The following is a 27,603-nucleotide window of genomic DNA, read 5'->3' as shown; positions in this document are numbered from 1 at the left end:
CCGCCCCCGCCTCCGCCCGCCCGCCACGTACGTCTCCCGTCCCGGCTCCTTTCCATGGTTCCCGGCGTGACTGGTGCCTGCCGCCGCCGCCGCCGCCCCCGCAGCGCGGCGCCGACCGCCGGTAAGGGGGGGCGGGACGGGGCTCTTTGTGCGCCGGGCCGGGCTGGGCCGAGCCGGGCCGGGCCGGGCCGGGCCGAGCCGGGCGGGCCGCGCCTCCCGGCCTGCGCGGGCCGCGGCCCGGAGCCTCGCGGGCCCCGCCGGGGAGCGGGGAGCGGCCTCGGGGCTGTGCCCGGCCGAACCCGGGGCTGCGCGGCGCGGCGGGGCCGGCGGCCGCCCCCGAGCCCCGACGGGGGCCGGGGGTGCCGCCGGTTCGGCCCTCACTGGGGCCCGGGCAGAGCGGCCCGGGGGCGCCCGGCGGCTGCGGCCGGGCCCGGTCCCCGGCGCGGGGCCGCGCCTGTTGCGGCTGCCCGGCCGCCCCCTCCGGAGCCGGGCTGGGAGCCGGGCGGTCGGGGCCGCAGCCCAGCGGCCAGGCCCTGCCGCTTCTCCCGGCTCCTCACCTCCCGCCGGAGCCCCTCGGCCGTGCCTGGGGCCCCGCTCCCGCCGGGCACCGGGAGGGTCCCGCAGAGGCCGTCCCGTGTGGGGAGAGCCCTTAGGGAGGTGTGGGTGTGGCTGAGCCCACTGCCACGGCGTGGGTGGGGGCGCAGGGTGAAGGGTCCCCGTCCCCGCGTGGGCCCGGGAGCAGGACGGCAGACCCCAGCCGTGGGGCAGGACCGGGCTGCTGGCAGCACCCGCGTCCCCCTCTGCCCCCGGAGCATCGCTGCTCCCCGAGCGTAACCCCTCCAGAGCGCGGGGTGCGCGGGCGGGGTTTGGGTTTTGGTGGCTTCCCGCTGCAGGACGTCATCCCCTTCCTCTGCGCCTGGTTCGTGGCGCGATGCACTTCACACCCCTGTCATCTCTGCTGGCCTGGGTCACAGCTTAGCGTAGGAACCGCGGCAGGGCCCTGGCGTGCCAAGGCGTTGGTGCTCGGGGGTTATTTGGAACCTCAGGTCCGCTCCTGGGCATGGGTTTATTTGTGGACCCCCGGCCAGGCGCCCAGCCACGTGTCCCCGTAAGGATGGAGGGCACCATCCCGCCAGGCAGCTCCTCGCCCGGGGTTCTCAGCCAGTGCTGAAATTGCTGCTGATGGTGATGGAGAAGGGTTTGAGAGCTGCCTCGCTGGTGGAAGTCACCTGTGGAAGTCACCAAGCAGCTCTCTCATGCACTGTCTCGTCAGACGGGTTGGAAAGGCTCCTTTTTATTATTTTTTTAAAAAGCAGTGGAATCGCACCTCCTCCTCACACCTCCTCCTGCTGCTACCACCGACAACAAACGTGGGGGACGGAGCAGTAAGGATATCCGCGCGGGAAAGCCGCCGTCCTGGGCTGACCCCTGAGGCTGCGACTGGGGCTTCGCTGGCGGGGCTGCCCTGCAGCCGGGGAAGCTGTGGCTCTCCTCGCTTCTTCCTCCTCCTCCTTCATCTCTAACAACACAGGCTGAAGCAGCATCTGCTCCGCTGCGAAGCTTTTTGTGATTTTTACGAAGGTTTTCCCATGGAAGCGCCCGGCTGGAGCCCGGCACTGGGGCAGCGAGACCCCAGGGGAGCCGTGCACCTCTGGGAGGGGAGATCGGCCGGTGCCGGTGGTGGGGCCGGAGGAATGCTTTCGGCGGTCCCCGCAGCAGAGGAACCCAGCCCGTCGTCAGCTCGCTGTGCCTTTCTCGTCGCTCCCTGTCATTGTGCATCCCGCTCCTGCTGTCCGACCACCCCGGCAGTGCCTGTCTCCGCCGCAGTGAGGATGTGCCTGATGCCGGCAGAGCCTTTCACCCCAATCCCTGGGTGCCCGCAGCCCCTTTCTGCTGCCGGAGCCTCTGCTTGCCAAAAGCATTTCCTTCGAAGATGGGTCAAAGGTGCCCATCCTCTTCACAGCCGCAAAGTTCCCAAGAAAGTTTGACTTTTTCAGCATTTTATTAAAAAAGAACTTTCAAAAAAACCTAACAAAACCGTCTAACCCTTGCACCAACACCTAACCTTTTCCCCTGACCGGATCTGGCTGAGTGGGCTTTGCCGTCGCGGCGGCATGGGCGCTGTGGTCCCCCTCCGCCCCGGGCTGATAAGAGCGCGCGGGGAGCGAGCAGCGCTTCCCAGCGCGATAGCGAGCGCTTGGCACTTATCTGCCTGCACAAACACCCTCTGCGGGGGCAAAGATAACGGGGATGCTGCGTACTGCGGACGGTGGCGTTCGGAGGGGAGCGTCCGGGAGAGGAGCCGGAGGGACATTCGCGCACGGTGTCTGGGCCGTGAGGGTAAAATCCCGGGGTGGGTCCCGCGGGGAGGGGGGTGCTGCTGTAACCCTCTGGGTGCACTCGCCGGCCAGCGTCGCGGGGTGCTCGTGGTCAAAGCTGGGAAGGTTTTCGGCAGTTGATGATGATGATGATGATTGTATACTACAAAATAAGAAAAATGCTTGAAGTAATAACACGCAGGTGTGCGAGGTGGTAATGGATCCCTCTCTTGTGGTGTGGCCGGGGCGGCGGCATCTCCGTCACCGTGGCCAGGGTGGGGAGGGACGTTGGCCAGAGCCTCGCCTCTGCTCGGTGGCACTGGGCTTGCAGCAATGGTTCGGGGACCAGGTTTTCCCAGGCCTTGGTCCCGGTTTTGACTGGTCTGCTGGTCCCTGGGGTCACTGCAGGAGCCGAGCGGGCACGGCAGTGTGCGAGGCGAGCCGGGGTAGGGAGCCTCACCGGCAAGAGAGTCCCTAAATGGAATAGGGAAGTCGGAAGGGGAAAGAAACCCACCCCAGCTGGATGGAAAGCTGGCTGAAATGGGAAACGAGAACAGGGAGGACATCTGGGTCCGGCTCTTGCACCACTTCCGACGGGCGCAGGGTGGCTGCCACCTCTGCGCGATGGCGGTTGAGACTCGGCTCCTCTGTCGAGCAGCCCTGCCGGCGTCGTGTCCCCACTGCTGCTCCGGCAGTGCCGAAACCACCAGTGTCCCGCCAGTGTCGGCCACCAGCCAGCCTCTTCCCCTGCCCAGGGGGGGACCCCGCGTCCGCCCCGCTGCTGGTGGTGCCGGGGGTGGCAGGCTGTGGTGCCCCCGTCCCCGGTGCCCCCGCCCCGCCGGCTGCCTTTGATGCGGGTGAGTGGCAGGTCCATTGTGGCCCCTTTGTGCCTCCCTCAGTTCTCGGGGTCCGCACAAAACCTGCCATGGAAACCAAAGCCAGCCGCTGCCCCAGGAAACCCGCAGGCGCAATTAGGAAATGCAAATATAAATGCAAATTCCTGTGCCGCCTTCGAGGGCCCGGAAAGTTGTCCCTGGGCCACCGATGTCCCTGGGCCATGGTGTCCCCAGCTGCGGGGATGGGGAAGGCGTCAGGGCAGGACTGGGCAGGCAGCAAGAGCCGGGGTGAGGCGCTTTTGGGGTGCCTCGGGCTCTTCCCTGGCTGCCCCGTGCTCGGCGGCGGGAGGAACGGGGCATCTCAGCCCGTGCTGAGTGGTGACTCATAGGTGACAATATGACATTGATATTTTTTTCCATCCTCTTGGTTGCCCAGCGACAAACAAACAAACAAGTGTCTTAAAACCCAAACTAGCTGCCATGCAGGAACTGTCCCCTCCTGCCACGGCTGTGTGTGGCTGGGCTCTGGCATGTCCCCATCGCTGGTGGTTCTGCCCATATCTTCTGGGGTTTGTTTTGGGGAGATAACTGTCTTTCTTGCATCCTCTGCAGCTGCGGCGTGTGAGCCCGGCAGAGGGAAGGCAGGCTGCCGGCTCGCCGGTAAGGACCCTCCTTGCCAAAGGGCACCAAGAATAGATGGAAAAGGAGATAAAATCCACCCATATAGAACTCGGGAAGCACAAAAGCTTCAGGTCTTCATTTCTAGGTGGCATTTATGAGCAATGGATACTTTGGCCCTTCCTTGGGTCCCCAGAGGAGCATGTGTGGGTGGAGCGGGGATAATGGGGCTGAAGAGGATGGAGGGGAGGGTGGGGCGGGTAAGGGAGGATGCTGGCCTGAGCAATTCCCCTCCCTGGAAGGAAGCAATAACGTTTTCTTTTCCCATCTGCTGGAGGAGCTGTAGCTAGGAGCCGGGGAGACGAGGCTGGCACGTGGAGGGCATTGTCCACAGCAGTAACGCGTGTTGGGAAGGGCAGATCCTTTATGCGCCGATCTGAACCCATTCTAGGGCTATACTGCTTAAAACCAAGCATTTGTTGATGGCTTTTGTTTTTCCAAGCTGCAGCCCCTAGGTCCTTTCCTATCGGCGGCTGAAGCGGTGCGGGATGTGCGTCCCATTAGTGGTGCTTTCCTCTAGCCCCAGTCTGCTTTTATTGCTGGGAAATGAGCTCTGACTCCTGGAAGTGGTGTTTCTTCCTTCTGCCTGACAGCTTGTCGATCCCTGCCCTCGCTCGCTTCCCCAGGGAAGGTGCGTGCAGCCGGGCACGCAAGCATGCCGGCCACGGAGCCTTGCCGCTGTCCTTGGCGAGGAAAGCAGAGCTGGAGCGGGAGGGAAAATAGGCAGGTCGTCTCCGGAAAATGGAGCATGGCATACTGCAGGATGGGTTGCAGGGACGTTCAGACTCAAAGCTGATTTTAATATTTGCCTCGGTTACGGAGTCAATTATAACGGTGGGTTTTTTCTTTGCCACCACACTTCCAGGCAGCGGTTCAACGCACACGAGTGCAACCTTTGCAGCAGCCGGGGAGCTCTGGGGAGCACTGGGAGGCACTGCGGGCTGCACTGGCACCTTCCTCCGTCGGGCACAGCCCTGCCGTCACCTCCAGGTGCCATCTGTGGGGGGAGAGGGGAGGACGGGGGGACCGGGAGCCTGGGCAGAGCTCACGGGCAGGACCCTGCCAGCGCTCCCCCTCACACCTTTGCAGAGCCGGGCGTGGGGGGAATGGTGGCCGGAGCCCCGGCTGACGGCGATGGGTTGCGTGGGAGCACGTGCCGGGGCCATAAGGCAGCGGTGGGGATGGGAGATGGCCTTCGGGGAGGATTCCCAGGCTCCTGGAGCCTAAACTGTTGCTTATAAAATCCTTGTGGCTTTGAACCTCCCTGGCTGGCAATTGCCACCGTCAGGCCAGTGCAAAGCAACCGGGATGGGATGGTGATGGGGTTGTGCGTGAATTAATTATGCAAACTTAAAAATAACGAAACAGAAGCAAGATGGGATTTTGAAGAAGAACGTGACCTAGTTTGGTGGCCGGGCACAGCAAGCGGTCGGCGGGCGAAGGGGGCAGCGGGCAGAGCTGCTGCTCAGGGGCTCCGGGTTTCTCTCGCCGCTGAGAAATGGGGCTGTGCTGGCATGGGAGCAGACTCTGCTGCTGAGCTTGAAAGCAGACTGAGAGCTTATCTGAGCATTGGCCTGGCTTCAAATCCAGGTTAGCATCCCATATAATTTCCGTATAAAACCGTGATGTGCTGTGATGGAGCAGAAGGAATGGAGCAAAGTCGATACTTCGGCTTTCGAGGGCTTTTCTCTCCCCGTGAGCCCCGTTGTGCTGGGGATGGAGAAGCCTGTTCTTGAGGCTGGCTGGAAATGCTTCTGCAGGAGGGGCCTGACGTATTGGCGTTAATTAAATATCTGTCCCTGGCGAGGTATAGCGTTTCAAGCAGGTTCTCCTCTGATGAGCAATGTCACCCGGTGCGAGGGAGGACAAAAGACCGGCGCAATTACAGTGTGACGCCGTGTCCCAGGACAACGAGGGTACAGCAGTGTCCAAATTGTCGGCTCGGTGCTTTCACGGGATAGCTTGCATCAGCCATATGGCTTAGTGACTCATAAAAAAAAAAAAAGAGCTCCTCCATTTGCAACTTAATTAGTCCCTTTCTTCCCCCCAGTCTCGGCTTGCAGCGATCCCGACTTGTAAGCGCAGTGCTGAGAGGCACCGCGGGCTGAGCGGGGCTGCGGCCGGCTCCTGCCTTCGGCGCGGCGGCAGCACGGGCTCATCCTGGATGCCGAGGGATGGGCGACCGTGCCGGGTGGCTGGCATGGGCATCGGGCAGGAGCCTTTTCACGGGCTTTATGCCACACACCGCTGCCCCATGTAGCAAGGGGCTGAGGGGGAGGGAGAAGCGAGGGGTCCTGCCCGGGAGGTGGTGTCTTCTGCTTTACCTCCGCACCCAAAATACCTGCAGGGTGACCCCAGGGCTCCCTTGGCTTCCCCGGAGGGGCTCTGCCAGGGTGTCTGCACCCGCTTGCCTTCCCGGAGGGCAGGCAGGAGCCAGCTGATGCGCAGCCTGGCAGAGTCCCTGCGCTCGCACGCCTGCTCGTCGGTACGGTCAAATTGTTGTAAAAAAGCAAAACCACAGGAAGGAGACGGCTTCGGACGCCTGCGGCTCTCCTCTTTCACGCCAGCTTATTCCCATCTGCTCATCACGATCTCCCCGTTGCTGCATCTCCCTGTCGTCCCCCCGTGCCGCCCTCGTCCTCTCCCCGGGGACACCTGAAGCTGCAGACGTGGTGCTGGAGGTGCAGGACCTTCCCGTGCAGGTGCCCCGGTGTCCTTGGTGGGTTTCACCGCACGCACGGCGTGGAAACCCCGGGGCTTTCCTCCTGCTCGGCTGTGGTTTAGTGCCCCGAGGGAAGGGGTTGCCAGCAGCCCGCACAGTGATCACCTTGAAATCTTTTTACCAGGCCCTAGTGGCCAGGGGCCTGTCCTGGTAAATAATTCACCGTGCCGTCAGTGAGAGTTTTACTCGACTAATTTTGTTTCCATAGAAACTCGTGCGGTCTCGCTGCTCCACGGAGCCTCGGGCGAATCAATACGGGGTTTTTTCTTTTTCCTTTGCATGTTAAGCGACGTAGCCCTTAAACCCTGATGGCAGGAGAGCCGCAGCCGGGCATGCTGGTGGCTGAGCGGCACCTTGGTGCTGCCTGTCGGCTGCATCGGCCCTGGTCTGCGCTGCCTGTCCCTGCCCGTCCCTGCCCGTCCCTGCCGGGCTGCCTGGCTTTGTGGGATGCCCAGGGCCAGATCCTGCAGAGATGCTCTGCACCACTGGCTGGGGCACGGTCCCAGTCCATTCCCAGTATGTTCCTGCTATGCAAAGAGCTGGAGGGGAAGGGGCTGCCTCTGCTCAGGCTCTTTCTCCGTTTTTCCCCTCCTGTCCTTTAATTTCTTTGACCCTTGACCTCAAATGGCAAATTAGCATTTGTGAATCAGCTGTGCTAATTAGCTGGGGAGTGGGGCCGGCCCTGCCCCCAGCCTGGGTTTGCTTTTGCCCGCTCCCCATTACCTGCTCACTGACCAAATCTAACCCGAAAATTGCCCGGAGGTGGCTCGGGCTGGAGGTCCGGCCCCAGGGAGAGCCGCACACCTTTGTCTCCGCAGGAATTTTTATTTTCTTTCACTCCCTGCTGCTTCCCGGTGCTTTTGTGCCGAGCTGGGAGCACAAAGGGAGAAGAAGGGATAAGCAGTTAAAGAAGGGTTTGTGTGACATATGGCGCGAGGGCTTTGCATGACGGCTGCGGCCAGCCCCGGGGGGGATGCGAGCGGGCAGGGGGGTGCCTGGGCTTCCCTCCTGCGAGGCTTGGGATGGATGGGTAAACTGAGGCAGGGAGTTCGGTGATGGGCGCGTGGCTTTCCCACGGGATGGAGGCAGCGCTGGCACCCGGACCTTGCTGTCGCGTGTGCCTTCGCACCGGGCAGCGCTGGCTCCTCGCAGCCGTTTCAAACAAGCTCTAAGCTGATTTTTCAGCTGGGACGTGTGTTTTGATGTCAGCGGTGAAAGCCGGAGGAGGAAAGGTCACCGATGTTCAGCCACCTTGTGGAATAATCTTATATCGGCCTCTCTGCTTTAGGTAACTTCTTGCGTCTAATTTATTACATGTTGATACAAGATAGAGCTGAACAGAGATGCAGTTAAACCATACAAAGGGATGCTGGGTTACTTTAATTGCTCACACTTGCTTGACCTATTTTTTTTTTAATCCTTTCCTGGAAACCTTATTTCATGTTTGAATTCCCTCAACTATTTTAGGAATGTCGTCCTACCAAGATCAAATTACCTTCAGTGAAACCAGTGCAAGGCAGCCTCTCAAGGCAGGCGACTTTTTGATTAAGATCTAGTGCTACCTCATTAATATAGGCTTAGTTTGGGGCGGGGGGGCTGCAGTTCTGGCATGGCAAATGTGTGAAAGCTGGGGATTAGCGCGGCGCAAAGCCGAAGGTCAGGGGGGTGGCTCTGCCCTGGCTTGGCAGAGAGGGCTGGGGGCATCCCGGCGTGGCCAGCGGTGCTGGGACCCCCGGGGCTGGGCAGCCCCCTTCGCAGCCCTGCGGACCCTGCTGCACCCCGGCACTGGCAGGGGGAAGGCGGGTGCTTTGGGTGCTGCTCTGGCGGGGAGGGGGGTCCCCGGCGGAGCCCTGCCTGGCTTTCCTGTCCCGGCTGCGTGTGGCCCCCCAAGTTTTAGCTGGGTGTCGTTGGTTTATGAGCCGGCTGGGTGCTGTGGAGGGCCGACATCTGGTCGGCTCACAAAGGGCCCTCATAAATCTGTCCGGGAGGATGGCATGGCCGGCCGTGCGGGGCGAGCAATGGGTGCCCCGAGGCAGCAGCAGCTGCCGCTTCTCTTAAACGTGGTTATCGCAGTTCAGAGCGCAGGCCTGGCCACGGGCTCCCCAGTAGAAGCGTCAGGTGAGAGTGCTTGAGCCGTAACGCTGACGATGCCCGGATCGGGACCAGAATCGCTCCGTGGCTCTCCCTGGTCCCCTCTCGGCTGCTCCTCTGCCGTTGAACGCTACTGCCGGAGCCAAGAGGGGAATTTCGTTTTGCAGAGATACGTGCTGCGCAGGTTCTCCAACAGGGCTTACTTCTGCTCTCCTCCCTGATTGCTTTTTACTTTGAAAAGGGCTTAAACCCAGCCATTTTAATATGTGGTAGAACAAGTATTAAAGGGGATCCTAAGGTGCTTATTTGGTTCCGTGAAAAAGGATTTGCTCGCAAGCAGTTTTCCCAGGCTGCAGCCCCGGAGCTGTGCATGCGCGTCCCCTGGGGCGGACAGAAAGGTGACGGAGGGGATTTTGGAGAGGCTGATGAGGCCCCATCCTGCACATCCTTGGCGTGTGCTTTGCCTTTCAGTTTGCTGGTAGACACTACTGTAATTTTTGTTCCTGATCATTTACTTTTCATCCCAATTTCAATCCTATTACAGTCACACCTGCAGCCGCCGAGCAGTCACGTTCCCGGACTTCTCGTTCCTGTACCGAGCAGTCCCTTTGCAGGGGCCTGGCTGCAGGCAGAGCTCGGCAAATCTGCTCTGGCCAAAGCCGTTATTCCTGCTTTAACGTCCCTAGTTTTGAGACTTCCTCGGAGAGCCTTCCCTCCAGAAGCGGGGGCGCTGGCAGCCCTTGTCTCGAGATCATCCCGTGCCTGGAAATGCCTTCTGCACTTCTGCTCCGCATCCCCCAGCCCAGTCATTACAGGCCTGGGCTTGCAGCCGCCGCCGAGCGATGGGTGCCCTCGGGGGAGCGCTGGGCTGGGGGGGACAAGCACTCGATGGTGTCACCCCCGTCCTGGTTGCAAACAGGGGGTCATGGCTCCGGCACGTTTGCAGGGATGATCTACGAACGCAGCGTGGCAATAGCAGGGGAAAAAGGGCTGGGCTGGTTTAGCGGTGTTTGAGCAATCCCATCTGTTGTCTGAGCTGCAGCAGACACTGGGGAAGGGAATATTCGCATTTGCACTTGGTGCCAAGGCTCTTCCCTGAGCTGCGAGGGCTGCGAGCGATCAGTCCCAGCGCTTTTACAGCTGTTTGCTCCTCCGTTCGGGCTGCGTTCCTCGCAGAGCTGAGCAACTGTTGTTTCCAGCATGACATTACCAGTTCGACCAACCCCCGGGATTATCCAGCTGCTCGTCTGCACCGTTCCCGGATGCCTGATGGCCGAGCTGCAGGCAGCCTCCTCCGGGCCTTGCACCGCGCTGGCTCCCGGCCGGAGCAGCGTCTCGGACCATCGGGGGACCACGGTGGGCCCTGGTGTGAAAAGTCCGTTCCTGCGAGGTATCGAGTGCCCCGCTCCCCGGGCTGGGTGAGGACCAGCTTTGTAGAGGCGGGGTCCAGCCAGCACGGGAGGACGTGCTCCCCAGGCTGTGCGTGCCGTATCTGCTCCCTGATGAGCGTAATTAAGGGTTTCTCCATGGTCTTGTTCTTGGCTCCGGTTCAGATGAGGGCGGATCTGAATTGTGCAAGTCGTTAGCGGCTCGGGCGGGAGAAAAGGCAAGGTGCACCCATGGGCTCGCAGGGGTGAGCCTCCTCCCCGAAGGTCAGCTTTTGTTTGGTCCTATTTTGTTTTTTAAGTGGTGAGCTAGCGCAGGAGCTGGACCCAAAGGTGTGCCAGTGCCTCAGCGCAGCGTGCCGTGAGAAAGCAACCGTGGACGTGTGCGGGAGAGCATCCTGCGCTGTCCTGGCTAGGCAGCGATGGCAAAACCCGCGTGGGCGTTTTCCGTGCTAACCCCCACCCCGGAGCGCGGAGCCGCTCGGCTGGAAGCTGGTGTGGAAGTGACAACGTGGCAGCCTTTCCCGCGGGTCTGGTGCTACAGCAGCTGGCTCTGCGCCTGGCCTTGGGACGTCACCTGGCGCTTTCTCTGCGGCGCAGGTCAGCACCAGGACAGCCACTGCCGCTGGCTGCAGGGGCGGCTCGGCCGGGAGCGGCCGCCATGTCCCCGGGGCGAGCCAGGACCGGGCACTGCCCGTGCAGCTGCCGACCCTGCCGGGACGGGAGGTTTTACCCCAGGCTGCCGGGGCTGGTGGGGGGCGCGGGGGCAGTGCCGGCCCCACCAGGGTCCCTGCTGCCGCCGCGCTGCTCCTTGTGACCTGGGGACATGTGCACCCAGCGCTGGCAGAGCCTTTAAGCTCCTCCTGTGATGGGCGCAACAGAAGGGCAAAGGATTATGCCCGTGCCCGCGTTTGGATGAACGAGTAGCAGCATTCAGGGCCCTTTTTGCATGACAGCAGAGCAAGAACTATTTTAAGGTAGGAAGAAAGTTGATCAGGCAACAGCTAAACGAGTCATCACAGCCTAATTCTGCAAACGGGGGGCACGAGGCAAAGAGAAGCCCAGCCCGCACCCCACCGTGCCCTGAGCGAGCCCCTGCTCGCGCCTGAGCTGGCAGTCGGACACCCGCTTTCTTCTTTCCTTTTTGGGAAATCCGAAGGATTTTGCTTTTCCTGGCGTCTTCCCAGCCCCTCACTGACATCACAGAAATGAGGACCAGAAACGTGCCGCGCCCCTGCCCCACGCTGGCAGCTGGGGGTCCCGCTGCCCTCCCCACTGCTCACCTGAGGGTGCCGATGTGGACAAGCAGGAATTGGGGAGGATCCTGCAAATACAACTACTAGTTTATCTCTTAAATTAACTCCTGCCAATGTCATGACTTGCTTTTCTCTGGATTTTAACTCATGCCAGTGTAGTGGTTTGCATTGCTCTGGATTAGCAGCAAGACTTTAAAAAATGGGTTTAAAAGCCTGCATGTGCAGTGCTTCCCCGCCATCAGCTCTGCCCGCAGTGGTGTTTGCCCGAGGGGCACGCGGAGTGGCCCTGGTCTGTGCCAAGGGCACCGGCTGCACCTCGGTTTTGCCGAATGCGCCCTTTGCGGCAGCCTCCTGCCAGCCCCACAGCCTCCAGCCGTATTTCGGGGGCTGGGAAGCCGCCATCCCTCGGGGTTGTTTGAAGCCAGATGTGCAGCAGAGCCTTTTTGGCGTATAAATATCTTGTCCCCATCCCTAATTTAGTTCATCTTCTGACCAGAAGCTTTCAGTTACTCGGCGCGTTGCTGCGCTCAGTCACGCTATCCAGCGTGGGCTGCGATTTCAATGACTTTCAATGATTTCCCAGACTCTCGTGTTGCGTTGACTAACGCCTTCCCCAGAACAGAGGCGTTTGCCTGGGGGGCTGGGGGCTTTGGCTCTGGTAAATGGGATTTCCCAGCCTTCGTGGTTACAGAGGAGACCTTAAATATACACTCAAAGGTCAAACGCTGGGAGACAAAGACCTCCAACCACAGGCTCTTCTTATTACTTTATAGATCTTAGGATTTTTAAATAGATCTGGGAATTTCCAAGCCCGTTTCCTGATTTTGGGGGCTGATTTTACTATTTGAGGTTTATGGGCTAGCAGGGCATTGCTGAGCTAATGGTTCTCTGCAGAAGCTCTCATCTTCATATTTGATAGTGTGTGTTTGCAGTGTATCCTCTGTAACCTGTTTCCCCCTTGATGTCCAGGCTCTTTCCCCATCCTCTTGGAGTAGCCAAATCTTTTATGGAGCGTGTGTACCCTGTGAATGTGTAATAACTCCATTTAATATGTGACTAAACCAGCCATGCAGTATTGCAATTAAAGCATAATACCAGAGGTGCGAACAATGCCGGCTTTTTGCTATGAATGAGTCATGATAGCAGAGGAGGAACCAAGCAGCAGTATTTTATTAATTGACTCCAGCAGATTTATTTGTCCTCGGTGAATAGAGCTGGGCAGGGCTGTCAGAATTGTTCCTGCTCCACTCACACAACGCTGCTCCGCGCCTGGCTCCTGGCAAGCAGGAGCAGATCCTGGGGACAGGGAGTGGGGATGGAGACGTTTCTTGGCTGAGTGATCTGTTAAATGCATTTTGTTAGCGAGCCGGGAGCGAGCTGGGGGCTCCCGGTGCTGTTTGGAAATGGCCCCTCGAGCCTGGCAGTGAACCTCCTGAGGCTTTTCCGTGGGTCCTGTCCCGCGGGGCGAGCGAATGCCACGGGGGAGGTGGGATCCCTGCGGGGCCGTCGGTGCGTGCCTGGGGTCTCCAGCTGCCTTTCCCGCACGGAGAGGGCACGCCGTGTCCCTTGGGACCATCGGCTGGAGGGCCCCATGGCACCGTGTTCAGCCTGGGGGCTGCTGCCTTGAGCCCCCATGCAGGGTCCGGCCAGGCGCCGGTGCCGGTGTTTGCAGGGGCTGCTGTTCGGGCTCGCTCGCAGGGCTCAGCGGCACGCTCAGTGCATCTGAATGCAAATGCATCCAGGATTACAAAAAAGCCAGGGAGGGAGAGCGGAGTGTGCCGGCGGAGCAGGAATCGCCCCCCTGTCCTCCGGAGTGTCAGCGATTCCTCTGGGTGCTGAGCAGGGCTGTCCCTGGGGACAAAACCGGGGGTTAACCAGCATTGCCAGGATAAACCTGCTTCTAGAGTTCGTGCCAAGTTTCCCAGGTTTTGCAAGTGGGTTTCGCTCTCGGCAGCCTCTGGAGGCCCCTTGGAGCAGCTCAGGGCTGCAAGCCGGCGCGGCGGCCGAGGCCGGGCGAGCGCTGGGGACGTGGCTGTCGTGCACGGCCTCGCTATGGGCAGGGGAGAGCCCGGGTGACCTTCAGAGGTGACTGCTCCGCTTAATGGCTTTGAATCTGCTTATACCCTGTTTTGCTAAGAAATGTGCTTGGCACGTTCTTCTGAATTAAATACCATTTTAGGGACAGTTATCTTGAACCCTCTGCCTGCCGCTCAGGAAAAAGCCTTTGAAAATGATATTATGGATCAAAAGTATTCCTGAGGTAATTCTGTTTCAAGAGCGGAGTTAATCCAGAACTGAATTTGGCCCTGCCTTTCCAAATGAGAAGCAGTAGCTCTATAATCTGTTTATGGTTTTAAAGTGAATGTTAATCTTGGATTTGGTGGCTTTCCCAAGGGTCGATTTGCCGTGCTGCAGAGTATTTTAGCCCCCTGCTCTGAAACTCTCTGAGCTGACTCCATTTTTTATTTTAAAGAGAGATTTTACTGTGTTTATAAATACATGTCAAACCTGGAAATGTTAAATCTGGGGAGCCCTCTGCGGTGGAAGTAATGCCATTTTTTCTTACCTTGCATTTTGTTTGTACAGCACCTGGCACGGCACATCCGTGCTCCAGCGTGCCGGCCCCGCTGCGGGGACGGGCTGGTCCCACGCGGATGCAGTTGGATGGGTCGAATTAAATCGAATGTCCCCCGCTGAGACGGGGATCTCGTGGTACCTCTGGGTGCTCTGTCCCGCGGGTGACTTTCTCCCCTCTCCCCTCCGCAGGTGGGAGGATGCTGCAGCGTGCCGGGGGCTGACGCGCGGTGCCGCCGGCCGCGGGGAGCGGGACCCCCGCCGCCCGCCCATGCTCCCCGCCGGCTGCCGGGGCAGCGCCCCGTGACGAGCGGCGGCGGGCGCCTGCCTCGCCGCGGCCGGGACCGCAGCCGCCGTGCCCCCGTGCCAGCCGCCCCGCCATGACGAGCCTCTTCCGTCGGAGCAGCAGCAACGGCAGCTCGCGCGGCGGCTCCTCCGCCCAGGAGCTCAACAACAGCCGCCCCGCCAGGCAGGTCCGCCGGCTGGAGTTCAACCAGGCCATGGAGGACTTCAAGACCATGTTCCCCAACATGGACTACGACATCATTGAGTGCGTCTTGAGGGCCAACAACGGCGCCGTGGACGCCACCATCGACCAGCTCCTGCAGATGAACCTGGACAGCAGCGGCTGCGACGACAGCTCGGACTCGGAGGACAGCATCCCCCCCGAGGTAAGCCCCGCCGGTGGTCCCCGGCACATGGCTATGGGTGGCCGCCACGGCTGGCTCATCGGGAGTGGGCAGCTCAGTCTCATCCTGCCTCGTTTCTGCCTGGGTACGGTGCTACTTGGCTGCTGACGGGCAGAGATCTGAGTGCCCGATTTGGCTGGTCTGGAGCGTGCGGCCTGGCTGGTTTGTCTTGGACAGTGCTTGCGGCTGAAGCCAAAGCGCTCTCCTCCCTCCCTCCCACCCCAAAACCCAACAGAGACCCTTCTGCTGCTGTCGGAGGGCCCCCAAGGGCTGTGTGCACCCAGGGACAGGCTCACCCGCCCACCCGAAATGCGGTGCCTCCTCCCTGGAGAGCAGCACCTCCAAACCCCGCCAAAAGCCCCCTGGTGCTGGGAGCTTGCCCGGCTGCCTCCGCAGCGGCGTTCGGCCGGTCCTGGCCCCGCTTTGCTGCCACGTGCGGGGGCCTGGCCTCGCAGGGAGCGTTTCCGTGGCTCGCCCTCACCCCGACCTCTCGCCCCGCAGATCTTGGAGCGGACCCTGGAGCCGGACAGCTCGGATGAGGAGCCCCCTCCCGTCTATTCCCCTCCCGCCTACGAGAGCCAGGGGTTTGGCAGCCGCTACCCCCGCGCGCCGCCCACCCCGCCGCCCAGGTGAGCCCCACGCCGCGGCTGCACTGCGCCTTCTGCTCGTGGTGGCCGGCAATGCACCCTGCGCCCGCGCCTGGGGGATCTTGCTGCGCGTTAGCTGGCCCCGGCAAGGGCATCTGGCGTCAGTTCGTTAGGGCTGGGTGAGACGAAGCCAAGGGAGATGAATGAAGCTCACAGCTGGCTAAAAAATCCCTGCGAGGCCCTAAAAAGTGAACAGCTGAAGGGCGCGGAAAGCTGCTCCAGCAGCGGAATGGCAAAAATCAGATACCGGAGGCAGGGAGCGCTCGCCTCTGCTCGAAAACACCAGGTGCTGGGCGGCCGGGGCCCCGCGCATCGTGGCCCTCGGCACCAGAGACCTCGGGTCAGTTTGGCTTGCTGCCGCCGGCTCGCTGAGCCCCGGGCTCTCTGGCCCTGCGGGGTGCGGGCTCCCCCCCGGCAACACCACCTCGGCCGTAGGCTCAGGACTTGCGGGAAAATGAGTGTGGTGCCCTGGCCGCCTCTGTGCCAGCCCCCTCGGACAAAGGCGCTGCCGGCTGTGCAGGCGAGAGACGTTCATCAGCTTCGTAAGCAAAGTCCTGCAGTGCTAGGGGTTCCACAGGGCCGTTTTCTGGGAGTCTGAGCAAAACGGGGAGGAGAAGGGAAATCCAGCCTGCGCAGTTGCAGGGCAAGGCTTGAAAAGCAGCTCCCAAGGATTTCAAACTCGCTAGGAAAGCCTTTCACTCTCAGAGCTAACGCTAACGCCGTGGGTTTGGGAAGGGTGCTGTGGTTTCTTGGCTCCCAGGACCGCCCGTGGAGCTGGGCAGGGGGCTGCCGTGCCGGGCCCTGTGCCCCGCTGCTGCGGCGGACGTCGGTGGGTTTCTCCCTCACCAAAGGTGCTGTCTGTGCTTGCCTCGCAGGACGGATGTGCCGGGACCCGGCAGCACCCCGGCGCCCGGGCGCTACAGGAACTGGAACCCGCCGCTCCTGGGCAACCTCCCCGAGGACTTCCTCCGCATCCTGCCCCAGCAGACCGCCGGCACACAGGTGAGGCTTGCCGCCCCTTCCAGCCCACGCCGCGGCTCCACGCTGTGGCATGGAGCACCAAACCCGTCCTCGGCCACCCTGAGCTTGCAGCGTCAGCGCTCTGAAAGCATCAGAGGTGCGGACTAAACCGAAAGTCTTGGAGCACATCTTGTTGTTCAAGGCGAGACTGAATTGAGCAAGGTGTGAAAGGGGAATCTTCCAGCGAGGCTTTGATGTTTTTCCTGCTATTAGCCCAGCGGTTAGTGCCAGAAATGCCACTTGCATAAGCACCTAATATTTTAAATTACTTGCAAATCTTACCTGCTACCCTGGTGAGGAGCAGCAGGACCAGCAAACGCTCTTGGGGAGAGCGGCACTGCCAGGGCGCTCGGGGGCTGGTGCAGCGGAACTTGGGTGGAAAATCTAGTGCAAACCAGAGGATTTGACCCTGGGAAATCAGAGCGCCCATGTGCTTCATGGAGGTTTCGGAGCCACAAGGCTTGGGGTGCGGGTGCCTTTCTGCCCACAGCGGGGCAGGCAGCAGGCAGCACCCCATGGGGAACAGCAGCCCCAGCACAGACCGCGCTGGGCACCCAGCTCGGCTCCAGGCACGCCGCATCCCCGGGGCGTCCCTTGGCCCCTTTGCTAACACAGCAGCCAGCCTGCAAAAATGCCAGCTCCCCCCTGGCACGGGGGCACCCTGCCTTCCCCATGCATCGGCTCCTCCCTCCCTTTTTGGCTCCAAAGGCAGCCTGCCACGTTTTCATAAATGATTGCCCTGCAAGTTGAGCTTCGCGGGCTATATTACCTTTCTGGGAATAGGAACATGCCAATTCATTTGGGCTCGGAGGGAGGAGAGGAGCAGCGGCCTTTTCTTTCCCCGGTAATTGTGTGCTTTTGCTTTTTATGGCTCTCTGAGAGCAGCTACAAATCAGATAAATACTGTAGGCAAGGATGAGGTTGCGGCTGTAGATTGCGGCTCTGCTGCTCCCCAGATGCAACTGCACTGGGAACCGCGGGAGAGCGTGAGGTGCCTCGTGCAGGGACGTTTGTCAGCGGGAAATTGCAGTCTCTGCCTTTTAGAGAGGGGGAAGTACAAGCAGCGACGCTGGCTGAGACCCTTCTCCCTTGCCTCCACACCAGGTTCTGTCTTGGGTCAACCCCATGGTTTAAAGTTAAAAATCTTTGCAAGTCTCCGCTCTGCAAGGGAGCTCTTCCGGAGGCACCGGTTCCTCCCCGTGCCACGCTGACCCCAGACCGAGGTCCCGTTCCCACGAGTGATGTCCGTCCCCTCCTGCCTCCGCCCCGTCCCCCTTCCCGCCGGGCAGAGGCGGTGGTGCCCTGTCCCCCTTGGTCCCCTTCGCAGCAGCGCCGTCCCGCGCGCAGCCCGGCCGGGGGGAACGGTGCCCTGCGCCGTTGGGCGCTGGGCGTAGGAGGGAGGGACGCCGCTGGGGAGCAGCAGTCGATGGCTGTCAGGGCTGGGGGTGCAGCGGCATACAGGAGCAAAAGGCCAAGCTCAGCCTGAGGCGCTGCTGCGGGGAGCCTCCTGCACACGCAGGCACCGAGACCACCGACCGACCTCTGCCGCGTTTGCCTCCTGCCAGGGCTCCCACGGCTGCCGGCTTGCCCCGCGGGGCCAGGGCTCCCTGGAGCAGGAGCGGCGGTGGAAGCAGTACCTGGAGGACGAGCGGATCGCGCTCTTCCTGCAGAACGAAGAGTTCATGAAGGAGCTCCAGAGGAACCGGGATTTCCTCCTCGCCCTGGAGAGAGGTGAGAAGCGCCCTCAGAAACCTCTGCCTCCGCTTTTTGGGTGTGTGCCCCCCCCATGACACTGGCTGCTGGCAGCATTGCCCTGCCCGAGGCATCGTGGCTGGTGCCAAAGCAGAGCCAGCGCAGGATGCGGCGTGGCTGGTGGCCCGACCCGCTGACACCGGGCAGCGGGCTGCTCCCCGGGCTCCTGCTCCTGGTGCTCGGCCGCCTGCCACGAGGCTCTCCTCCCCCTGCCCGCCTCTCTGCGGCGTCTCTGCCAAAGCCCAGCAAAATCCATAGCAAGGGGCCTCGGAAATGCCCTCCGAGCCCAGCCCGGCCGGTGCGCCCTCCCCGGCTGTGTGCCCTTCCCAGGTGCTGGCGGGGCCTGAAGAGGAGAGCAGTTTTGCCACGATTGCTCCTTCCCTGTCACCATGCTCCTTCCCAGTGAGCCGGCAGCCGGCTGCTCGCCTGCTCCGCAGGGAGGGCTCGAGGGTGTCGTGGCTTTGCTGCCTCTGAGCAAAGAGCTGCCCTTCCCCTCCCTCGTGCTGCCGCCGGCTCCGAGCCCCCCAGCCAAGGGGCCGTCTCCCTCGGAGGTCTCGCTGGTTTGCAGGGTCCTGGCAGCACCTTCACCGCAGGGCTCGCCCCCAGCCCCCCGTGGCTGGAAAACCACCGGTGTGCTCGCCACGTGCTTGCGGCAGGCGGGCAGTTCCTCTGCTGCGGTGAGAGGAGCCCTCCCGCCTGCTGTCGCGGGCTCCCGAAGTGCTTGTGGTCGCTGTGCTGAAGCGAAGCCCGAGCTCCCTCCCTTGCCATCAGCCTGTTCCTCCGCAGCCGTGGGGGCCGTGAGGGGAGAGGGGAGCAGAGCCGCATGCGCTGCCTCGCGGGTCTGATCGAGCGGGGCGCCGGGCTTTTTGTTTTTCAGATCGATTGAAATATGAGTCAAAAAAATCCAAGTCGACCAGTGTTGCTGTCAGCAACGACTTTGGTTTCTCCTCCGTAATATCAGGTAACTTTCAAGGTGCACACGAGCATCGCCTCTCAGCAGCTCCTGTCTTCCCAGCCCTCTGCCACTGCCGCTGCCTCCGAGGTGGCTGCAGGGGCAGGAAACTGGCTGATCCCTCCCTGCTGCCCCCCCAGCGCGGGAGAGGAGCTGGTGGGTGATGGGGGTGGGTGCTCTGCCCTCCCTGCCCTCCCCACGTGGAGGTGCTCCTGCATCCTGCCTCCGTCCATCCCTGCGGGTGGGAGCTGGGATCCAGTTCCCAGGGGAGACAAAGCCCTCCCTTGTCTTGGCCTGAGCGGAGGATTGTGCCTGGGAGGCATAATGACTGTTCCCGGGTAATCCTGATTAACCTCGGGGAGCGGAGCAGCTGCCCGGCTTCAGAATTAGAGCCGGTGTCTGTCGATGTCCCCGTGCGGGGGCGGGCGAGACGCAGTGGCTGGGCGGCGTGGCGGAGCTCCGGCTGGGCACACGGCGCTTCGGGGGCACCCAGACCTGGGGAAGGGGCATGGGCCGAGGGGAGGGGGCACAAGGACATGGCTGTTGGGGTCTCCGGTTCACCTGACCGAGTCGCTGGGATGCCTGAACTTCTGCTCCTGATCCGGTGGCCCTGCCATCCCGGGTACTGAGCATGGGCACGATTTAATACCCAGAGTGCAATTAGTGCCCGGGGTAATTTGGGGCTGCTGTGCCTGGAGCAGCACAGAGGGAGGCCTCCCGCTCTGCAGCGCTGCTGGTGGTGGGACTGAGCCGCGCTCGCCCCACGTCCATTCGCAAGCAGCTCAAGGTGAGCAGCCCTGCGGAGTGCGGGTGTTCTGCAAGCCGACGTCTCTGCACCCACGGTCTCGGGGGTTATACCTGCAGAGGGTCCTCGTCCAGGGCCAGCCCCGGCGTGCCAGTGCCCTCGTCCTGTCTGCTCTTGCTCAGCTCCGCTTGTGGCAGGGCTGCGTTTCGCTGGCGCTGGAATTGGGTCATGGAAATTATTTGTCTCAAGCCTCCCCTCGCCGCGCACGCACTCCCGGTGACCAGATGTTTGCCTTCCAGGTGACGTAGCCCCCTCTGTAACCAGCGAGGCCGGCGGTGCCGTGTCTGACGATGCCTTATTCAGAGACAAATTGAAACACATGGGAAAATGTGAGTCGGTTTGCAGGCTCCGTGTTGGCAGCGGGACGCCTGGAGGGCTGGAGGGGAGGTGGGAGCGGGGCGGGCAGGGGAAGAGCCGGCAGCATTGCCGGGCGCTCGCCCAAGAGCTGCGGCGCTCCCCACTCACGCAGCGTGTCCGCTCTGCGTGCGTGTGCCTGTGCGTGCGCGTCAGCCGGCACACGCACGTCTGCTAGCGTGTGTGCACGGGGGTTTCTTGTCACCTCTCTTGGCACACGTGTCCCCGCTACCCCGCGAGTCACACAGAGGGCTGGCACGTTGGCGAGCAAGGCACAGGCCGTTGCATGCTGCGGTGGCACCTTGTGCTCAGACAGGGCTCAGCCCCAGCAGCGGTGCTTTGGGGGTGAGTTTCCATCTGCATTTTACAGTCCTGGGCTGGTGGTCTGCTGGCCCTCACCAGCGACGGGGAGCTCCTGTGCCGCACGCCGGGGCTGGGTGTCAGCAAGACCGACAGGAGACGGAGACCTGGGTCTTGATGCCCCAGTTCTGCACTGTCCGTCTGTCCCTGGTGCACGTGTGTGTTGTGGCGTGAGGCGAGGATGCAGGTGGTGTTGGGGAATAGAGGAATTTCTGAGCAGGATTTGTGTGAATCCTGGAAAAGCAAGCAGAGCGTTTGCTGTAACTCTCCCTTTTCCAATCCTTTCCTCTTAGCAAGTCACAGCCCGCTTCTCCCGTCACAAAATAGACCGAGGTCTTTGGGCAGCTTGAGTCAGGCTGCAGCCAGCTGAGACACTGGGGGTATGTGGGTCAGTCGTAGGGAAGGTCATGAAAATCCCAGTGAAATGGTAAAAACGTCAGCACCCCCCGCCAGGGACCAACGTGTCCCTGTCGGTTGCAGGACGCGGCTCTCCGAGCCTGGCAGCCTTGCGCAGCCCTGGTGTTCCCAGGCAAAGCCGGGGTATTGCCGTGGGGCATCGGGGCGCAGGTGGCTCTCGCGCCGCTGGCCCTGGCCATCTCCTCCCCATCGCCCGTGGCAGCTTTGAGAAGGGTTTTGGGGTGAGATCCTCACCCGGCTGCTTCCTTCCAGCCACGCGCAAGAAGCTGTTTGAACTCGCCAGAGCCTTCTCCGAGAAGACGAAGATGAGAAAATCAAAAAGAAAACACTTGTTGAAGCACCAGGTGTATCCTAAAAGGGGCTGGGGAGCTGCGGGGGGCGGGTGGGCTGTCGGAGCAGCCTGGCTCAGGTGCTCCTGGGGACTCCCCAAGGCCGTGGTCTGGCCGGAGCCTCCCGGCTGCCTCTCGCGGCTGGGCCGTGGGCTGGGAAGGGCAATTGTCGTGCTGCGGCCGCGTCCTGGCCTCACGACCGGTTTTTCTTAGCGGAGAGCGCAGGCTGGGGACAGCGGCTTCCACGGCAAATCTTCTCGACGATGTCGAAGGACATTCATGCGGTAAGAAACACCGTGCCGTGCCGTGCCGTGCCGCGCGTGCTGTGCTCAGCACGGCTAGCTGAGGTCCCGTGGTGTCCGGCCCCGTCCTGCCCCACGCCATCGCCCTGCTTGGGGATGGCTCCCATCAGGTCCGTGCTGGGGCATGGCCACCCATGAAGTGGGCTCGCCCCTGGTCCCACGCAGCTCTCCTGTGAGCATGTGCTTGCTGGGGTGACTGGGGACGGGATCTTCTCTTTTGGGGAGCCTCGGGGGCTTGCAGCTGGGATGCGCAGCCCTGCAGGGTGTGTAGCGTGGGGTCAGGGCACAGTCCTGGCAAATCTGTCATCAGCCAGATTTGCACAGAGGTGAGTCCTGGCAGTGGGTTTTGTGCCAGCCCGGACCACCCTGGGGCTGGCTCAGGTGCCACCACGTAGCAGAAATGCCTCCGTGAGCCAAAACCTCCTTCCAGTGTTCTCAGGCATGTTCTGGCAGAGTCCCCACATCCCAGTCCCTGGAAATTGTCTGTCTGGGCGAGGAAATCCCTGCCCTGGGGCAAGGGCTGGGCTGCCTCCCCGCTGGGGCACCTCGCTGGGGCTGGGACCGTGGCACGGTGGCCGGTGTCCTGGCGTGGAAGTGGCTGCAGCCCCCGACAGCCCCCGCCTGCCTCTGCCTTTCAGATGAAGACTTCCAAGCACGGAGGCAGCAGCTCCGGGAGGAGGAGACGCCGAAGGAAGGGCAGTAAACGGTGAGAGGCACCTGGGGACGTACGCTTCCCGGTGAGCGTGCAAACGGCCCTCTCCATCCGTCCTGGCTGGAGGAGGGAGCCGGGAGCTCTGGGTCAGGTCCAGAGTGTGTCCGGGTGGGGACAAGCCCCGCTGGTGGCTGTGGGTGCTGCAGCTGGTAACGGCCCTGGGTGCCACAACGGGCCGGTGCCGGTGCTGGCCGTGGCGCGACTGAGGCTGAGCATGTGCCATTCTCCTCCCGCCCCTTCTCCCCCGCTCCAGGTCCCAGCACTGGGGTTTGTTGCTGGCACAGAACGTGCACAAGGCTTCATAAGAAGATGGCTGAAAAAGGAAAAAAACCACCCAACAAATAACCCAGTGTTTTGGCTGTTCCCCCTCTGCTGTTGTACTCCTCTGAAGTACAAGTATTGAAGTGAGGCACAATGTTTTCTTACCAGCGGTTTGAAAACAACTTCTCCTATCTAGCAAATCAGCCAAAAAGGAAAAAAAAAAAAAAGGGCAAAAAAAGCTGGCAGCTGATGTGAGCTGCTGTGGAGGAGCCAGTGGAGCTCAGACTTGGGAGGAGCAGCGTCCCGCCTGCTCTCTCGGTCCGAGCGGCGTCGCAGGAGGAATGAAAATCAGCTGTACTAACGAGGATGCATTCACATGTGGGATCTGCTTGGCCGGAGCACTCCTGAACATATCTCTGTAGCGATCTGATGTAACTTTACTCTGCGCACACAGGAAAAAAAAACCCACGTGAGAAAGAGAACCTAACAGCTGTTGTCTACTATTGCTAGGAGTAATGAGCAGAGATTCAGATCAGGTAATAGTCAAATAATGTAAATTGTTTATAAAAGGAAAGGCCTTCTTTTCCTAGGCGTTTCACTTTGAATTAAACCTTTGCCTTCGGCATTGCTAAAACTGCCTTGAAGTCCGGACGCTTTCTGGGCCGCGGTGCGGCTCACCTCCCGGCCGGGCCGCGGTGCCGCCGCGGGGCAGGACGGCGGGGCAGCACCAAGGGCTGGATTTCGCATCAGTTTAACCGTCGCTGCCGAAGCAGGACATGTCCCGCCGGGTGCGGCGTGCCGCTGGTGGTCCCGGCTGCCGGGCAGGGCGCTCAGCGGCGCCGGGGATGCCCCCCGCCGTAGGTAAGAGGCAAAGCCCGAGCTGGGGGCTTGCAGCTGAGGCCGGCGGAGGCGTTTTCGGCACAGAGAGTTTGCACAAGGGCTTGCGAGCGCTGCCGGGTTTGGTGCGGGGCTGGGGCTGGCCTGGTGGCAGGAGCAGAGCACCCTTCTTCACGCCCGCCCCGGGGGCTTGTGTCAGCGGGGAGCACGGTGGAGGGCTAGGGGGGCTGGCAGGCAGCGCTTGAATCACTGCAGCTTTCGGAGATGCTGTCAGGCTAAAAATAATTACGTAAACAAATTCCTTCCCTGTGTAAGTAATGAGTGATGAGCGTAAAGTCAGAAATCGCTCCTGCCAGCACATTTTCTTCTCCTTTATCGGCATAATCTGTTTACTGCTAAATGCAGGGGGTGGCTATAGACGTGCCTGTTTCACTTTCTGGCTCCTGCGAACCAGCACAAATGTTGCAAGATTGGAGCTGCGAAGGCGGCAGACGCAGAAACCCCAGCCATCAAACACACACGCAACTGTTTTCCCTGCCTCTCCGCGGGGTTTGGTAACAAAAGCCCACATTGCAGGCGCTGGCTCCCGACAGGCTCCTTTTCAAACCCGCCCCGAGCCCGCATGCCTTTGAAGTGGACGCCAAGATTTCTTTCCCCGCGAGCGGCGCAGCCGGTGCACCTGTCGAGTGCCGCTGCCGTCACCCCCGCAGCCGCGGCGGGGATCGCTGGGGACCCGCGCGCTTCGCCCCCTCCCTGGTCCCTGGCCAAGACCGGGGCTGCGTCGAGGGGCCTGGGGCTGCAGGGTCCCCGTCATCACAAAGTGCTCCCGGCAGCACCGGGGCTCGGCCAAAGCCCGGGGTGCTGAGGGCGAGGGCAGGCTCTTTGCACTGGGCTGGAGGCACCCCGGGACGCCAGCGAGCTTTGGGTTCCTACGATCAAAGCAGCAGCAGACCCATCCCGAGCCGATCCCTGCTTTGGCGTCTGCTCCTTTTCCTTTGAAGGAAGGAGAGAGGAGCATGCCGTGAGTCGTGGCAGCCCGGCCGACAGGTTAGAGCCGTCCCAAGCCACGCTGGCCTTGCCTCGACGCGTGCAGGCTCCGAGCCCACCCTGCTCCCTGCCGCGTGCCCGGCTGTCGGCTGGAGGGAGGTGCTGGAGGGGCACAGCAGCTTTGCAGCGGGCGGCTCTGCACCGTGCCGGGTAAGATGGGTGTCTGGAGGAGCGTGTGTCCCCGCCTGGCTCGGGGTGCAAGCGTGTCTGTGGGCGCAAGGGGCTAAGTGCAGCTGGGGCTTTGCCGCTGGGAGCAGAAGGTCCTTTAGTCCCTGGGTGGGACTTCTATTCCCAGCCTGAGACTGGTGGAGGGAGAGGAGGGACTCCTTTCCTACCCTCTGCTGGCGCTGGCGTCCCTAGGAGGCTGCCGTTACTCCCACCCAGTCCAAAGCAGCTCTGCATATTTGGAAGAAAATCAAGCTTGGAACCGGATCAGCTTGTCAATGTTCCAGCGCCTCTTAGCTACTGAGGGCTTAACTTTCAGCAAAGTTTCCATGAATGCAGGAAGCACTGACAGGCAGTCGGGCAGGAGCTCAGGCTCTTGCAGGAAGGAAACTGCTGCTCCCAGCCGAGGAGGTTGTTACTGGGGGGCTGGTCTGGCGCGCGGGGAGGAGAGGCAGCGAAGCACTTGTGCCCAGGCGCTTGCAGCTGCCGAGCCCTTGGAGGGTTTGCTGGGCTCCTCGTCCTTGCTGGAGGATGGGCTGCGTTGTGCCGTGGCTGCGGAGGACCGCGTTGAGCTCTCTTTGGCAGTCTAGCGCTGGGCAAGCCGTGTTTCGCATCACGTCACAGGTCAGTCCTGCTGGAACCGCTGGCTTTAACAGCAGCAAGTGGCGTAGTGGTAAATGCCGCTGTTCCTCCTCTTCCCTGTCTGCTCAGCCTGCACATTAGTTGACACGTTGCCTCCAAGTCGTCTTTCTAACCCAGCCGTAGTTTGCTGGTGGAGAGGAGCCCCGAGGCAGCAGGCTGCTTCGGGCTGGCCTGGCTGAGCACATCCCCGAGGCGTCCGGCATCCTCTGCTCCCTGCGATGCCGCCCGGGACCCGACGGAGCCCGTGCAGGGCTGCCTGCGGGGGAGCAGGGCTGCAGTCCTGTGAGGAAACGGGGAGAGGAAGGGCAGCTTGGGGACTGCCAGCGGGAGCGCGGGGGCCGTGGGGAGGGGACGGGTGTCACTGGCTGCACGCAGTGGGTGCGAACCCCCCGGCCTCGCTGGCTCTGCCTACCCTGCCAGCAAAGGTTTTCTGTTGGGCGGGTCCGGCAACACGCGCTAACCATGAAGGGTCCCGCGCCGAAAGTGGGCACCGCACCCGCGAGCACCCAGGGCTGGCAGCGGGCTGGCAGCGTACGCTTCGCGGGGCTGGGGGATGTCTGTCCTAACACAGCCTAACAACTTGCCCTTAAATATCCCAGGCTGGGCAAAGCCTCTCTGAGTGATGTCACTCAGTAGCCATTTCAAAATATCTTGGAGGCACAAAGCATCGTTTTAATGGAGGATGAAGAGTGATTGTTTTTATGTCCTCTAAAAAAAAATCAGGTCTAATGAGTAGAAAGGCCACTAAAACCGGCTTGGAAGCCAAAATGCATTTCTTACATAAAAATGTACAATTCTCAGTGACGTTTGTATCACTTCTATACAAAATGGTTTAAAAAGAACAAAACAAAACAAAAAACCCTGTGACGTTTGTGAGTGTTGCTATTTTAGAATTTATTTCCATAAGTGATTTTTTTCTTAAAGATGTTTAATAGTAGTTCATATAATAAAATCCTGTTGTACTTTAACACTTGAGTGTATTTTGGTTTTTTGCTCCCATTTCTTTACAGGGGGAAAAAGAAAGAAATCAGGGCGGGGAGGGAAATGCCAGCTGTAGCCCAGCTCTCGCCGTACCCCTCATGGCTGCAGATGCCCAAAAGCCACCCTGGCTCCTTGCCTCCCTGCTCGTGTCGGTGCAGAATTTGCATCCAATGATTTTCTCGAGAAGGCAAGCACCGTGGGAGACCCATCGCTGGTGAGCTCCTGACTCCATGCAGGAGCAACTCCTGCTTCCACCCGGCGGGATGTCTGGTTCAGGAGCAGGTCCCCTCCGCTCCCTGTTGTGGGAGAGTGCGAGAAGAGCACCGGGAGCTCACGGCGAGTGAGTGGCACCGAGAGCCCAGGACGCGACGAAAGCCCTGGCACAGGCAAGGATGCTTTGGGGACGCCCCATCCCCGTTCCTCCCCGCTTCGCCTCGGCAGGCAAAGCAACGTCACCCTGCAGCACGGAGGGCGCCGGGGTTTTCGGACGGGGTCCAACACGAAGGACTTCAGTGGGGTCAGAGGCTGCGAGGGTGGGCTCTGCAGCGGGGAAGCCGTCCTGGCACCGAGCGTGTTGGGGAGCAGAACCACCGACCCACGCTGGCCGGGGGGGCTGTGCCCGCGGAAGCTCCTTCCTTCCCTGTGGAAGCTCCCAGCGCGCCCGTGGCCAGCTACGTGTGTGGTGACCTGCATTTCAGGAAAGAGCAGAAAAGGAAAAATGCTGCAGCTTATCCGCTTCATTCTGAAAATAACAAGCCTCTCGGGGACGGGGCGTGTGAGTTTTCTTTAAACTGTTTCATTAGCTATCGCACAGCAACTCCTCTGCGTCTGTCACGCAGGCAGTCTGGCTCCTTCGCGTTGTCTCCTGGCAGAATGGAAATATGTTATTATAATGAATTATTTCTGAAATACGTGTTATTCGTCTCCAGCCCTGCACGTTTCCGCACCGTGCCGAGCTGGCGGGATCGCCGGGTCTGCGAAGTTGGAGAGCGCGGAGCTGGATGGCGTTGGTGGAATTGCTCCTGAAGGGGCTGGTCCCAGCACCACTCCCGTAGGGAACTGCCTGCTCAGCGCTGGCCTTGGCTTCCCCTCCCTTTCATGTTCCCTGCACAGGCTGGAGGAGGAAAACTTTTGGTGAGAAATCCTTGGAGGCTCAAAAAGCAGCACATGGACCCCAAAGTGAGGGAGGGTCTCTGCTAGGGAAGGGCAGGTGCCTGTCAAGCCCCACTTACAGGAGCTGACCCCCTGTGTCCCCAGCCAGCACCCAAAACCTCATTCTCAAGCCCTTCATTTTGGGGAAGAGTAGGACTTTTGGCCTCTCCAGGCTCTGCTGTCCGTGAGAAATACCCCCGGGCAGCCTTAGCAAGGCCGTGTCTCACCAGAGGGGCTGTGAACACGGGGATCGCTCCAAGCCTCCACCTCCCCTTGCCGTGGGCAGCCCGCGACTCGTGGCAGGGGGGTTATTTCCCGG

At 61.2% G+C, this 27,603-nt stretch overlaps 1 protein-coding gene and 1 long non-coding RNA gene across 4 annotated transcripts; one reads left to right on the top strand and one right to left on the bottom strand.

Moving 5' to 3' along the window:
• Positions 1 to 24: 24 nt before the first annotated feature.
• Positions 25 to 23,094, top strand: CUEDC1 (CUE domain containing 1). 3 transcript variants are annotated; one of them, XM_075168338.1, is made up of 12 exons: positions 25 to 121; positions 1,314 to 2,340; positions 14,053 to 14,531; positions 15,051 to 15,178; positions 16,072 to 16,198; positions 17,782 to 17,947; positions 18,846 to 18,929; positions 19,965 to 20,054; positions 21,109 to 21,202; positions 21,411 to 21,469; positions 22,126 to 22,193; positions 22,453 to 23,094. In XM_075168338.1, exons 3-11 carry the CDS (start codon positions 14,241 to 14,243, stop codon positions 22,188 to 22,190), a joined length of 1,104 nt encoding a protein of 367 aa, XP_075024439.1. In that variant the 5' UTR covers positions 25 to 121; positions 1,314 to 2,340; positions 14,053 to 14,240; the 3' UTR covers positions 22,191 to 22,193; positions 22,453 to 23,094. The 3 variants fall into 3 exon arrangements, with proteins under 3 accessions (XP_075024439.1, XP_075024440.1, XP_075024441.1); XM_075168339.1 differs by lacking the exon at positions 1,314 to 2,340 and having other exon boundaries at positions 52 to 121; XM_075168340.1 differs by lacking the exon at positions 25 to 121 and having other exon boundaries at positions 2,236 to 2,340; positions 22,126 to 22,224.
• LOC142090447 (uncharacterized) lies at positions 22,836 to 27,569 on the bottom strand. Its single transcript, XR_012676545.1, has 2 exons — positions 27,080 to 27,569; positions 22,836 to 26,997 (listed from the first exon to the last, which is right to left on the bottom strand). It is a non-coding gene; the product is annotated as an uncharacterized LOC142090447 (long non-coding RNA).
• Positions 27,570 to 27,603: the final 34 nt, after the last annotated feature.

The sequence above is a fragment of the Calonectris borealis genome, chromosome 19, assembly GCF_964195595.1.
Source record: "Calonectris borealis chromosome 19, bCalBor7.hap1.2, whole genome shotgun sequence".
Taxonomy (NCBI): Eukaryota; Metazoa; Chordata; class Aves; order Procellariiformes; family Procellariidae; genus Calonectris; species Calonectris borealis.
This window is presented reverse-complemented; position numbering and strand designations above follow the sequence as displayed.

Coding starts and splice junctions, on each gene's coding strand:
- CUEDC1 (XM_075168338.1), top strand. CDS start 14,241: ATGACGAGCCTCTTCCGTCGGAGCAGCAGCAACGGCAGCTCGCGCGGC. Junction 15,179..16,071: donor CCGCCCACCCCGCCGCCCAG/GTGAGCCCCACG, acceptor CTTGCCTCGCAG/GACGGATGTGCCGGGACCCG. Junction 16,199..17,781: donor AGCAGACCGCCGGCACACAG/GTGAGGCTTGCC, acceptor GCCTCCTGCCAG/GGCTCCCACGGCTGCCGGCT.